General features: G+C 42.5%; 1 protein-coding gene across 1 annotated transcript in view; it reads right to left on the reverse strand.

The window, feature by feature from the left end:
- Positions 1 to 13,641, reverse strand: part of adamts17 (ADAM metallopeptidase with thrombospondin type 1 motif, 17) — a 686,029-nt gene that overhangs the window by 299,682 nt on the left and 372,706 nt on the right. The window contains exon 11 of the mRNA XM_043677648.2: positions 463 to 564. Coding sequence (XP_043533583.2) covers positions 463 to 564 — 102 coding nt within the window. The remainder of the gene's footprint in view (positions 1 to 462; positions 565 to 13,641) is intronic.

The raw sequence follows: 13,641 nt of genomic DNA on the forward strand, positions 1-13,641 counted from the left end.
TCTCACAGGGGCCAGGCCAGGGAGAGCAGGAAGGAGAGATAAAACTGTGGGGAAAAGGCCTTAAATTGACAATAAGGATTGAATATGAGCACCACTCCCCCTCCCCTTAACTGACCAACATTAAATCTGCTGGGATGCACATAGAGGCCAGGCATTAAATCTTCACTTAATGGCATCAACTGGGGAATGGGCAGGAGGTCAACTCAACAGCCCTCCTAACACGTGTAAAATCAAAGAAAGGAAGAGGGCTCCAAGCGTAATCATTTGAAGCAATAGTCAACTTGAAGAAAGCTGATGGGAAGAAAACATTTAAAGTTAGCATGCTATAATCCAGCATAGATGTCTTCGTGAAAGGACACAGCAGGATTTCATTCACCTTTAAATGACTCTGTGGCTGCACCATAGAAACAGTACAACTACTGAAGTGTGAAGATACTGGATATCCCCAGATCTTGAACTTACTTTATCAACACCACATTCTGTACCATCCAAAGGAGGATCCAATTTTGTTTTGCATGGTTTGTCTCCTTCTACCAGGCACCATAGTCCAGCACACATTAAATGCTAAAATAAAAAGAAAATTGTGGTTAGATAATAGGGCCATCATATTTCATATATATCTGTCAACAGAAACAACATGATCAATAAACAACTGAACTTCCCATCCTCAAATGACAAACTGATACCTGCATATAAAATAATAATGACTGAATTTGCAGTTTTTGGTCACAGGTAATCCTCATGATGCATCATAGAGTCATATTTATCTACCTGCTTTCATAACCTACAATATTTCTACTAAATAAAAAGCAGAATCCAACATTTTCTTCACTTTCACTGTACATTCACCCTTCACTGTGGAAAACAGAGTCACAGGATGAAGTTTGGTCAACTCGGACTATGGGAATTGGAGCAAACATCCCTAGTACTCACAATAAATTAAAGAGGAAATCATTTTTGGGATCCTCAATGGAAGGGCCAATAAATTATTTCAAACTAATAATTCTGGCATAATAGGAATCCCTCATGGGGGACAGTTCCATTTCCTGCACCAAGACTTTGCTAAAACAGGTGAGCTTCCAATTACATCATTTTCCTCAACCACATCTCACTCACTGGATTAGTTTATATAACTTCATGAGGGAGGGCAATTGCAGGCAGGGTTTTCAACTTGCTATTTGGGAGTAAAACTGACCTAACTGCTTGACTGTCATCCCAGAAACCACTCAATCTTCATGTTCTGGACAGCTGAGGTTCAGCACAGACCTACTCTTCGTCAGGCTCTTGGTCAGCTGGAAGCTATAGGTACCTGGTCTCAACTTTCACTGTATACCTCACACTGGGTGAGGTTGCTGTTTAACATTTAATCTTGTTGTTGTTTAGTGTCTGCCATCGAGATATCAGCCTGGCTCAGGAGAACCAACTCTCTTGTCTCTGAATCAAAGGTTTCAGGTTCTTGTCTCATTGCACAGGCTTGAGTATCTAATTCAGGTTGATACTCCAATACAGTTTTGACAGACTGTTGTTCTGTCAGAGATATCAGGTTTCAATTGTGAAACTAAATGGAGGTCCTCTTCTGCCCTCGTGGGAAGGCAAAAAGATCCAATGGCACCACTCAGTAGAGCAGTTGGGAATCTGCCTGATATCCTGGTCAATATTTTTAGCTTTGTTGTGAGTGTAAACTTGTTCTGCATAAATTCTGTATTTCTAATGTGAAAGCGCAGATTTCTGTTCTAAAATATTGGATTGTTTGGGTATCCAAAAAGCCCCCAGGCTTGTCGGGTTGGCGGAAGATTGTTATGGAGCATATCCCCTTGGATTTTCTCACAAGTATGGTACACCACAAAACTGAAAATTTCTATAAAACATGGCAGCCCTTTTTGGAATACCTGGACACAGATTTGTCTGCCACATTAATAAGGGCTTTCATATAGCTGTAACGATTGTGTTTTACAAGTCCAAAATCCAGACAGGGGAACTGCAAATGTATGAATATGTGAAAACTAATGCTCTCGATATTCCAGAGTGAGTGTTTTGTTTGGCCTAGGAAATTATTATTCATTAGTTTGTTGTTGGTTTTTATTTATTTAGTTAAGTGATTAGTAGGAGTATTTTATATGTATATTTATACATTTGTACATGAGGGCAGTTTGGGTCTGTACATTTTGTTTGGCATTTTTTCTTTGTGTTGTTTTGAATTTATTGTTTTGCATTTGTTGTAATATTTTAAAAATCTATTTTTCAATAAAAATATATATATTTTAAATATTGGATTGTTGTACAGCATCTCTGAGCATTCTGAGGTCAGGAAAAACACTACAGAAATTTCAGTTTATTAAATCAGATGGAGAACCGAGAGTTAAACTAAAACAATCAGGGGAAATGATGGCCTAGTGGTATTATTGTTAGACCATTAATTCAGAATATCAGCTAATGATCTGGGGACCTGGGTTTGAATATGTCAGATGGCAGAATTTGAATTCAATAAAAATAAACTCTGGAATTAAGAATCTATTGATGACCATGAAATTATTGTCGATTGTTGGAAAAATCCAACTGGTTCACTAAGTCTCAAAGAAATGAAACCAGAAAGATCACCTGGCATTGACCTAGGCACTGGTAAAGAAAATGGCAGAAACAGCCCTGTTAACCCTGCAGAGTCCTCCTTACGAACATCTGGCAGCTAGTGCCAAAATTGGGAGCGCTGTCTCAGACTAGTCAAGCACCAACTTGACTAGTCAAGCACAGTCATACTCTCAGAATCATATCTTGTGGACAATGTCCCAGATACCACCACCACCATGCTCGGATATGTTTTGTCCCAAAGTCAGGGCAGACCCAGCAGAGGTGATGGCACAGAGGTGTACAGTCGGGAGGGAGTTGCTCTGGGAGTCTTCACCATTGACTCCAGACCTCATGAAGTCTTGTGACATCAGGTTAAATATGGGCAAGGAAACCTGCTGATTATCACATACCATCCTCCTTCACTTGATGAATTGGTATGTTGAACAACACTTGGGAGAAAGCACTGAGGATGGCAACAGCACAAAACATACTCTGCGTGGGGGATTTCAAAGTGTGCCATCAAGAGTAGCTTGGTAGCAGTACTAATGATTAAACTGGTCAGGTCCTAAAGGACATAGCTGTTAAAAATCACACAACGCCAGGTTATAGTCCAACAGATTTAATTGGAAGCACTAGCTTTCAGAGCGCTGCCTTCCACAACCACCTGATGAAGGAGCGGTGCTCCAAAAGCTAGTGCTTCCAAATAAACCTGTTGGACTATAACCTGGTGTTGTGTGATTTTTAACTTTGTACACCCCAGTCCAACAACAGCATCTCCAAATCATGACATAGCTGTTAGACTGGATCAGTGGCAAGTGGTGAGGGAACAACATACTTGACCTGGTCCTTATCAATCTGTCAGCTGCACATGCATCTGTCCATGAACACCATGTAGTCTGTCACATTGAGGATAACCTCCATCGTGTTGGGTGGCACTATCACCGTACTAAATGGAACAGACCTCGAACAGACCGAGCATCATGATGTGGACCATTAACAGCAGCAGAATTGTACTCCAGCACAATCCGAAACCTCATGGCCCAGCATATCTCCTTCTCAACCATTATCATCAAGCCAGGGGATCAACCCTAGTTCAATTGAGAATGCAGAATATCATGCCAGGAGCAGCACTAGGCAGACCTGAAGATAAGGGGCCAACCTGGTGAAGCCACCAAACAAGCTTACTTGCACACCAAGCAGCATAAGCAGGAAGTAAGATACAGAGCTGAGTTATTCCACAACCAACAGATCAGATCAAAGATCTTCAGTCCTGCAACATTCACACGTGAATGGTGGTGGACAGTTAAACAAGAGACATTGGAGTGCAGGCTCACAGTTCCTTGAAAGTAGATAGGCAAGTGAAGAAGGCATTTCATATGCAATCCTTTATTGGACAATATTAAGTTTAGGAGTTGGGAGATCATGTTGCGGCTGTACAGGACATTGGTTCAGTTATCTAACCACCACCACTTGACATTCAATGGCATTACCATCACTGAGTCCCGCAATAGCAACATCCTGAGGATTATCATGGACCAGAATCTGAACTGGACTCACCACATAAACATAGTGGCTATGAGAAGGTCAGAGGCAAGGAATACTGTGGCGAATAACTCACCCCTTGACTCCTAAAGCCTGTCCGCCATCTATAAACTACAAGTCAGGAATGTGATGGAATACTCCCCATTTGCCTGGATGGGTGCAGCTCCAACAACACTCAACAAGCTTGACACCATCCAGAACAAAGCTGTCTACTTGATTGGCACCACATGGTGAAAGATGCCCTCCAACACATCTCGCCCACATGCTGCACCTCCGCCCTCAGACCCCACCCCTCCAACCGTACCAAGGACAGAACGTCCCTGGTGCTCACCTTCCACCCTACCAACCTTCACATAAACCAAATCACCCGCCGACATTTCCGCCACCTCCAAACAGACCCCACCACCAGGGATATATTTCCCTTCCCACCCATTTCCACCTTCCGCAAATATCATTCCCTCCATGACTACCTGGTCAGGTCCACGCCCCCCTACCATCCTGGCACCTTCCCCTGCCACTGCAGGAATTGCAAAACCTGCACCCACACCTCCTCCCTCACCTCCATTCAAGGCCCTAAAGGAGCCTTCCACATCCATCAAAGTTTTACCTGCACATCCACCAATATCATTTATTGTATCCGTTGCTCCCGATGCGGTCTCCTCTACATTGGGGAGACTGGACGCCTCCTAGCAGAGCGCTTTAAGGAACATCTCCGGGACACCCACACCAATCAACCACACCGCCCTGTCGCCCAACATTTCAACTCCCCCTCCCACTCTGCCGAGGACATGGAGGTCCTGGGCCTCCTTCACCGCCGCTCCCTCACCACCAGATGCCTGGAGGAAGAACACCTCATCTTCCGCCTCGGAACACTTTAACCCCAGGGCATCAATGTGCACTTCAACAGTTTCCTCATTTCCCCTTCCCCCATCTCACCCTAGTTCCAAACTTCCAGCTTAGCACTGTCCCCATGACTTGTCCTACCTGCCTATCTTCTTTTCAACCTATCCACTCCACCCTCCCCCCTGACCTACCACCTTCATCCCCTCCCCCACTCACCTATTGTACTCTATGCTACTTTCTCCCCACCCCCACCCTCTTCTCACTTATCTCTCCACCCTGTATTCCTGATGAAGGGCTTTTGCCCGAAATGTCGATTTTCCTGCTCCTCGGATGCTGCCTGAACTGCTGTGCTCTTCCAGCACCACTAATCCAGAATCTGGTTTCCATCATCTGCAGTCATTGTTTTCACCTAGTTGATTGGCACTATACCGAGTCACTTCCTCAATAGCAGCAATGCGTACTCTCTACAAGGTGCACTGCATCACCAAAGATCCTCAGACAGATTAGATTAGATTACATTACATCTAATCCTCAGACAGCTCCTTCCAAACCCACAACCACTTCCATCTAGAAGGACAAGGACAGCAGATACATGAGAACATCACTACCTTCAGTGATGCATTGGGATACTATATGGTCAGTTGCTAATTCCACAGTTGCAACACAAGTTTGCTTAAAATTTAGAGTGCAGCATTAACTAAAAATATATGCAGAGACTGAATTAATTGAAACATACCAAATATGGGTGGCTCAATGGTTAGCACTGCTGCCTCACAGCGCCAGGGACCTGGGTTCGAATCCAGCCTCGGGTGACTGTCTGTGTGGAATTTGCACGCATCCCCTGTGTCAGTGTAGGTTTTCTCCAGGGGCCCTGGTTTCATCCCACAGTCCAAAGATGTGCAGGTTTCATAAGTTGGCCATGCTAAATTGCCCCATAGTGTTCAGGGATGTGTAGGCTAGGTGTATTAGTCAGGGGAAATTTAGAGCAATAGGGTAGGTGAATAGATCTGACTGGAATACTTTTTGGAGGGTTGGTGTGGACTTGTTGGGCCAATTGGCCTGTTTAGGCACTGTAGGGATTCTATGATTCCCATCCAAGCCACTGACTTGGAAATATATTGCTGTCCTTCAGTGTCACTGGGTCAAAATCCTGGAATTCCCTCCCTAATGGCATGCAGGAGGACCGCAGCGTTTCATTGCGACAGCTCACCACCACCTTCTCAAGGGCAGCTAGGGATGGGCAATAAATGCTGGCCAGCTAACGACACCCACTTCCCACAAAATGAATTTTTAAAAAAAGGACTTTCCCTCTTTTGCATTACTTTCCTCTCAAAGAAGGTGTGATTCCCACCCCTGCATCAAAATTCTGCTACTGCTCATTAATTCTTTTTTAATGGGTTTTCACAGAAAGACATAGCAGCTTTCCAATGAAGGAAATTAAAACTTCAGGAGGCAACTTCTTCACCCAGTGAGTTGCAGTTTGTTTAATAATAGAGTAGCTAATGCAAAATCTGCTCACACAGACTGGTCTGTAACTGACTGGTTCAGTGCTGCTGTTGGCAAGAGCTGGTCACATCAACTGTATGTGGACTGAAAATGACACATAATTTCCTCATAGGTGCTCCTTGTATTTGCCAAATATATGTTTCAATTAATTCAGTCTCTACATGTAGTTTTAATTAATGTGGAATTAGCAACTGACCAGATAGTATCCCAGTGATGTCACCTGCATTGCCATTCTGTTAAAACATCTTATCACTTCTGAAGGAATTCTATCACGAAGAAAGGTTTTGTTTTTGCAGTTATGCCATCTCTCTGTCCCAAAAGGAGAGGAAAATCTGCAGGAAGTCACCAGCCTGCCCACATCAACCAAATACCATCCATAGACTACCAAATACAGGAGATGGTCATTGGACACTGTATGATGCTGGCTCTTCAAAACAGCTTCCAATTAGTCTAAACTCGTCTGCATATTACCTCGAGCCTTACAATATTTTTCTTTTCTATCGGTGTTGTTGTGAATTTGGGTCGAGTATTTGTGGATGGGAAGACAGGGTGTTAGAATTTGATATTTGTAAAATGATATTGGGGGTGGGGGAAAGAGTGTGTGGTCCTTTTCAAAGATGATTTTTTTATGCTTAGCAATTTGAAAGTGAGTGTCTATGGGCAGCAGTTTGACAGTACACAAAGCATTTGAATTTAAACATCTGCATCAAAAAGCCATGCAATTAGCATGTAAAGCAGCAATTTTGTTTTGTTATCAAGACAAGTTTCAAATTTAGCCAATTAATTTGAATCAAGCCCTTAGATATCAAAAACCAATTAAATTTAAATCTGATGGTTTTGCCAACCTCGAACCATTCCAATTGTAAAGAAATCAATAAGTCATCAAGGATATAAAAGATGAGGGTATTTGGAAATTTGGTGAGAGCAAACTACTATCTGAAAAGATAACAACTCAGAGAAAGCACCATCTAATGATACCGCAGTACTCTTAATTAATATTTTGGACAGCAGAATTCACAGAGAGAACATTCTCGACACATGAATTCGAAGGAGGAGGCTACCATGAAAGAACATCAGCGGAGAGGGCAAGGAATATTCCAGAAGACATATCCTAGCTATAATTTTGAGACTAAATTCTATTGTTTCATTATATAAGTGGAACTTGTATTTTATTGGATTAGCACACAATTAGCAATTTGTTTTATTAGGGAATAGTTGGTAGAGGGGAATTGTTCAGTTTGTTCGTGGTTCGGTTAATTTGTTCACTATTGAAGTAAGATAAATAAATTGTTACTTGTTGAATACAGGGTGAGTGAAAGGATTTTATTTTAAAATAGATTGGAGGGATGAAAGGTGCATTATAATACTTTTCACACTTCTTTTAACAGATTAGGTGGTAAGGCGAGACTCTCTAGATGTTTTGGTGACCTCTGCTTCACAACAATATATATACACTCACTTTTACTGCGAAAACTGAGTCAAATATATTACAATAAAACACAACCAACAAAACGAGGGAATATTTATTTTCCACTGTTTCCTCCATAACAATGCCAGATTAGAGAATCATTGATGTGCCAATCCTGGGCAAGAGTTAAAAAGCCACTTTGCTTACTGATCAGTTACACAAGGTAAGCCAGGAAAGTTTCGTTTCCTTTCAGTTATTTTGCCAGCTTCCACTTGACTACATCAGATATGATAACCATTGCCCTCTCTACATCCTTGACGCAGGGACAAGGACACCAGAAACCTGTCCATGACACAGCTCCCAACCTGGAATACCAGCCACTGTGGGGCAGCTAGGTTTCAAACAGAGAAAGAGAAATGCCAACTTGACCAACCATATAATGAGCACAAATAAGCGTACAAACTGCTTCTATCATCGCCATGTGTTATGTAAGTGAATTCAAAGTAAATTCTCCATTAAAAACAGATGTTTAACCAACTAATAGTTTATTCAATTTCTCTATTACTCCAAGTTGCTAGTACAGGTTGGTATTGGCTCAATGGGTCAAATGACCCACTTCCACACTGCAGGGATTCTATGATTTTACAATTCTATGAAATGGCCCAGTGAAAACAAGACCCTGTTTTATGCATCTAAAAATACTTTTAAAAGAATGGATGTATTTAATATTCAAGAACAACAACCAACAATTCAGCACTTGTAATGTTACATACAAGAGCTCAAAGTTTGGATCTTGGTTTCATTACTGAACCTCCCCTCTATGCTGTGTATATTATAGTTTCCAAAGAAACAGTGAGATGTAACAAGATAATATTCTGAAACAGGAGGGAAGGTACAATAATATGGCAGAGGAAATCCACTCTGTGTTAGTGCATCTTACAGACTGAGTACAGTCAGTTTACTCCTTAAATCGGGTACAGACTATTTACACACTCAAATCAAGTACACTTGAGTGAGCTCACACACTGTTTATCCCACAGATCCAGTAGCGTCTGAGTGAGTCCATAGAACAACTGCTCTTTGTGTTGGCTGGGAGAATCTGTGGAGGATCTACATTCCAGAGTAAACTTTACTTTTGGACAAAGGACATAGTAGCAACGGAAAGCAACATTGAGGAAACAAAACATAGACTAAGTGCAGCTGTGATGCTCCCAGGTTCAAGTGAGGGTAGGTTCAGGAGACTAAAACAGATGCTGAATCCAGTATTGGAAAGTAGATTAAGCCCAGAAGACTTTATGCCTGGGAATCTTTTTAGTATCTCACATCTATCTCTTGCTGAAGCTAAAGAGGAATTATGTCAAGGCTGCGGGTGGAATTGAGGCAAATGTTAAACTCTGTCAGACCTCAGGCAAAAGGAAGGGGGTAGGTGGGTGTGGATTCTCAATCATTTTGTGGTGTGGGTACGGAGAGAGAAGACAGGGTGAGGGATAACATTCCTACTCCTCCTGGTTTGGAATTATTCCAAACGCTATAAGTGAACCCCTGCTGCCTCTCAGCAGATTTCTCTGGTGATTCCAGTCACTGTTCACCTTCTTATCACCTCGCACCCTACCCCCACCATTTAGATCATTAGGACACAACTTCTACACACAGAATAGATGTAATTGCTCATTTACAAGTTAAAAAACATCACAGGATGTTACAGGATTCACTGTTGGGGCCTCATGTATCTACAATTCAAACCAATAACTTGGACCGAATGTACGGTGCTGAATTTGCCGTTGATGAAGGTAGACAGGAAAGTAAGTTGTGAGAAGGTGTGTAGAAAGGGATATTGATAAATTAAACAAGTGGATAAAAGTTTGACAGATGACACTATTGTGGGAAAGTGTGAATTCTCCACTTTGGCAGGAAGAATAGAAAACCAACATATTATTTAAGTAGACAGACTTTGCAAATCTCTGAGGTATACAGGGATCAGGCTGATTTGGTACAGTTGTACACAGCATTGCTGAGACAAGCCTGTAGTCCCAAGCTTTTCCACTCAACCATCCATCATCTTTATTAAATGGGGTTGCAGGTTCAAGGGGCTAAATGGCTTACTCCAGTTCCTAATGTATATGTCTGTACGTAGGGTCAAGTTAGAGCCTTGCGCACCTGCTTGTAATACTGGTTCAGCAATTCCCAAAGTGTAGGTTAGATACTGATCAGACTATTAGGATCCCAAACATCATGTTCAGTTCCAAGTCATGTGTGCAAGACATCAATTGCAACTTCTCAGAGTTAACCAATTAAGAAGAGCTATCTTAAATAGCCCTGGGCAAGTAAGATGACTGTCCTAGATACCAAGGCTACATTTGACCAAGCATAGCATCAAGGAGCCATAGCAGCTATGGTCAACAAGAATCAGAGAATAGTCTCCACTAGTCAAGCCTACCACAAAGATAGATGGTTGTGGTTGATGGAGGTCAGTCAACTTAGTGCCAGGACACCTCTGTTGGAATTCCTCATGCAGTGTTCTAGGCCTAGTCACCTTCAGCTACCTATCAATGACTTTCCCTCCATCATAAGGTCAGAATGGGGATGTTCGCTGATGATTGCACAATGTTCAACACTACGCATGCCTTTTCAGATACTGAAACAGTCTATGTCCAAATATAGCAAGGCCTGAATTATATTCAGGCTTGGACTGACAGTGGAAAATAGCATTCGTGCCATTCAAGTGCCAAGCAATGGCAATCTCTAACAGGAAAAAAATCTAATCATTGCTCTATGACATTTAGTGTAGTACCAGCACTGAATTCCCCATTATCAATATCGTGGGGATTACAATTGACTAGAAACTGAACTGGACTAACCATATGAGTACACTGGCTACAAGATCCCTTTGTACTTTTTATGCTCCTCTACAACATTCGTCAATTTGGTCTCATTGCGCCAGTTAGAAGTCTCTCATTTCCTTTAAAAATGACTTGGATGGCCAGTTGAAATATCACAACATTCAAGGACTGGGGCCAACTGCTGGAAAACAGGACTATTTGAGACTTAGAGTAGTTTAGTCAGTTTAGGGTGTAGGTTTGCTCGCTGAGCTGTAGGTTTGATGTCCAGACGTTTCATTACCTGGCTAGGTAACATCATCAGTGGCAACCTCCAAGTGAAGCGAAGCTGTTGTCTCCTGCTTTCTATTAATATGTTTGTCCTGCATGGGGTTCCTGGGGTTTGTGGTGATGTCACTTCCTGTTCGTTTTCTGAGGGGTTGATAGATGGTATCTAGATCTATGTGCTTGTTTATGGCGTTGTGGTTGGAGTGCCAGGCCTCTAGGAATTCTCTGGCATGTTTTTGCTTAGCCTGTCCCAGGATAGATGTGTTGCCCCAGTTGAATTGGTGGGTTTTTTCATCCGTGTGTAGGGCTACGAGGGAGAGAGGGTCGTGTCTTTTTGTGGCTAGCTGGTGTTCGTGTATCCTGGTGGCTAACTTTCTTCCTGTTTGTCCTACATGGTGTTTCTGGCAGTCCTTGCATGGAACTTTGTAGATGGCGTTGGTTTTGTCTATGGGATGTACTGGGTCTTTTAAGTTTGTTAGTTTTTGTTTGAGAGTGTTGGTGGGTTTGTGTGCTACTAGGATTCCGAGGGCTACAGGTCTTAGTAATCTAGCTGTCATTTCTGAAACTTCTTTGATGTATGGTAAGGTGGTTAAGGTTTCTGGCTGTGTTTGGTCTGCTTGTCGTGGTTTATTCTTGAGGAATCTGCGGACTGTATTTTTTGAGTATCCGTTCTTCTTGAATACGTTGTATAGGTGGTTCTCCTCGGTTTTCCGAAGTTAGTCTGTGCTGCAGTGTGTGGTGGCTCGTTGGAATCGTGTTCTGATACAGCTTCGTTTGTGTGTGTTGGGATGGTTGCTGGTGTTTTTGATGATTTTTAGGAATTCCTGAGTGGAGTGGATGGAGTGCTGTGACTCATCTACTAGGTATTTCACACACTCCATCCACTCCACTCCACCCAGGAATTCCTAAAAATCATCAAAAACACCAAAATAGAAGAAGACGAAACAATGATCTCATTTGACATAACAGCACTGTTCACCTCCATCAACATCGACCTGGCAAAGGAAACACTTTCCACACTTTTAGAAGAGACCATCACACACACCCCAACCACCATCAATCACATTACCAACGAAAACATCATGAAGCTAGTGGACCTGTGCCTCACCACCCACTTCACCTTCAACAACATAATCTACAAACAAACCAGCGGCACACCGATGGGATCTCCGCTATCAGGATTCATAGCAGAAGCGGTAATGCAAAGACTAGAACAAACAGCCCTACCAACCATCAAACCAAAAATCTGGGTCCGCTACGTAGATGACACCTTTGTCATCACAAAACGAAACAAGATAGAAGAGACATTTAACATCAACAACACCCTCACAGGCATAAAGTTCACCAAGGAGGAAGGAACCGACAACAAACTGACATTCCTGGACGTCACAGTCGAAAGAAAGGACAACGGAGAACTACAAACCTGCGTATACAGAAAACCGACAAACACTGACCGGATGAAAGAAACCACCAATTCGACTGGGACAACACATCTATCCTGGGACAGGCTAAGCAAAGACATGCCAGAGAATTCCTAGAGGCCTGGCACTCCAACCACAACGCCATAAACAAGCACATAGATCTAGATGCCATCTATCAACCTCTCAGAAAACGAACAGGAAATGACATCACCACAAACCCCAGGAACCCCATCCAGGAGAAAGATATAAATAAAAAGCAGGAGACAACAGCTTCGCTTCACTTGGAGGTTGCCACTGATGATGTTACCTCGCCAGGTAATGAAACGTCTGGATATCAAACCTACAGCTCAGCGAGCAAACCTACACCTTAAACCTCAGCCTGAGCTACAAACCTTGCAGTTTAGTCAGTGCATACCCAACAGGCTGAAGGGTCTCTTCTGTACTGTATAATTCTATGAGAACAAATCAAGTTTCTCAAGTCACTCACAATATTTTCAATAATATTTTCTCTCAATCATCGCAAAGCGATGGAAGGTTTTGTCTAATCTGCTGTAAAACGGAAATTACCCTGCAAGAACCTGCTCACCAATACTCAATGTACATCATTCCAAAGACCAGCTCCAGAGTTCATTAAAGGATTCTTCTAAACATGGCCAAGACGCGAGTTGAGAGTGACTACCTTTGACATTGAGGCAGCAAGTGACTGACTGTAACATCTAGTTGTTAATGAAAATAAGGGGAAGCATACTAAGTACAAAGAAAGATGGTTGGAATTGTTGGATGTCAATAATCTCAGCTGCCAAACACCACAGCAAGAGTTCCTCAGGGATCTGTCCAAGGTCCAATCATCTTCAGCTGTTTCAACAACGACTTTTATTCCATAAGGTGGGGATTGGAAGATTGGACAATATTCAGCACCATGCACTTAGCCCCATGACATCTCTGCAGGAACTCCTTAGGCTAGGCCCAACCATCTTCAGCTACTTATCAATGGTGTTTCCTCCATCATAAGGTCAGAAGTGGGAATGTTTGCTGATGATTGCACAATGTTCAACACCATTCATGTTTCCTCAGATACTGAAACAGCCCATGTCCAAATGCAGCAAGACCATGAAAACATTCAGGCTTTGGCTGATATGTGGGCAAGTAACATTCATGCCAGACAACTGCCAGGTATGGACTATCAACCAACAAAGACAGAATCTAAAATGCTCCTTGGTATTCAGTGGCATTAACATTCTGAATTCCATAT

The sequence above is a fragment of the Chiloscyllium plagiosum genome, unplaced genomic scaffold (assembly GCF_037043375.1).
Source record: "Chiloscyllium plagiosum isolate Xiang-an unplaced genomic scaffold, Cpla_swu_hap1 HiC_scaffold_39, whole genome shotgun sequence".
Lineage (NCBI taxonomy): Eukaryota > Metazoa > Chordata > Chondrichthyes > Orectolobiformes > Hemiscylliidae > Chiloscyllium > Chiloscyllium plagiosum.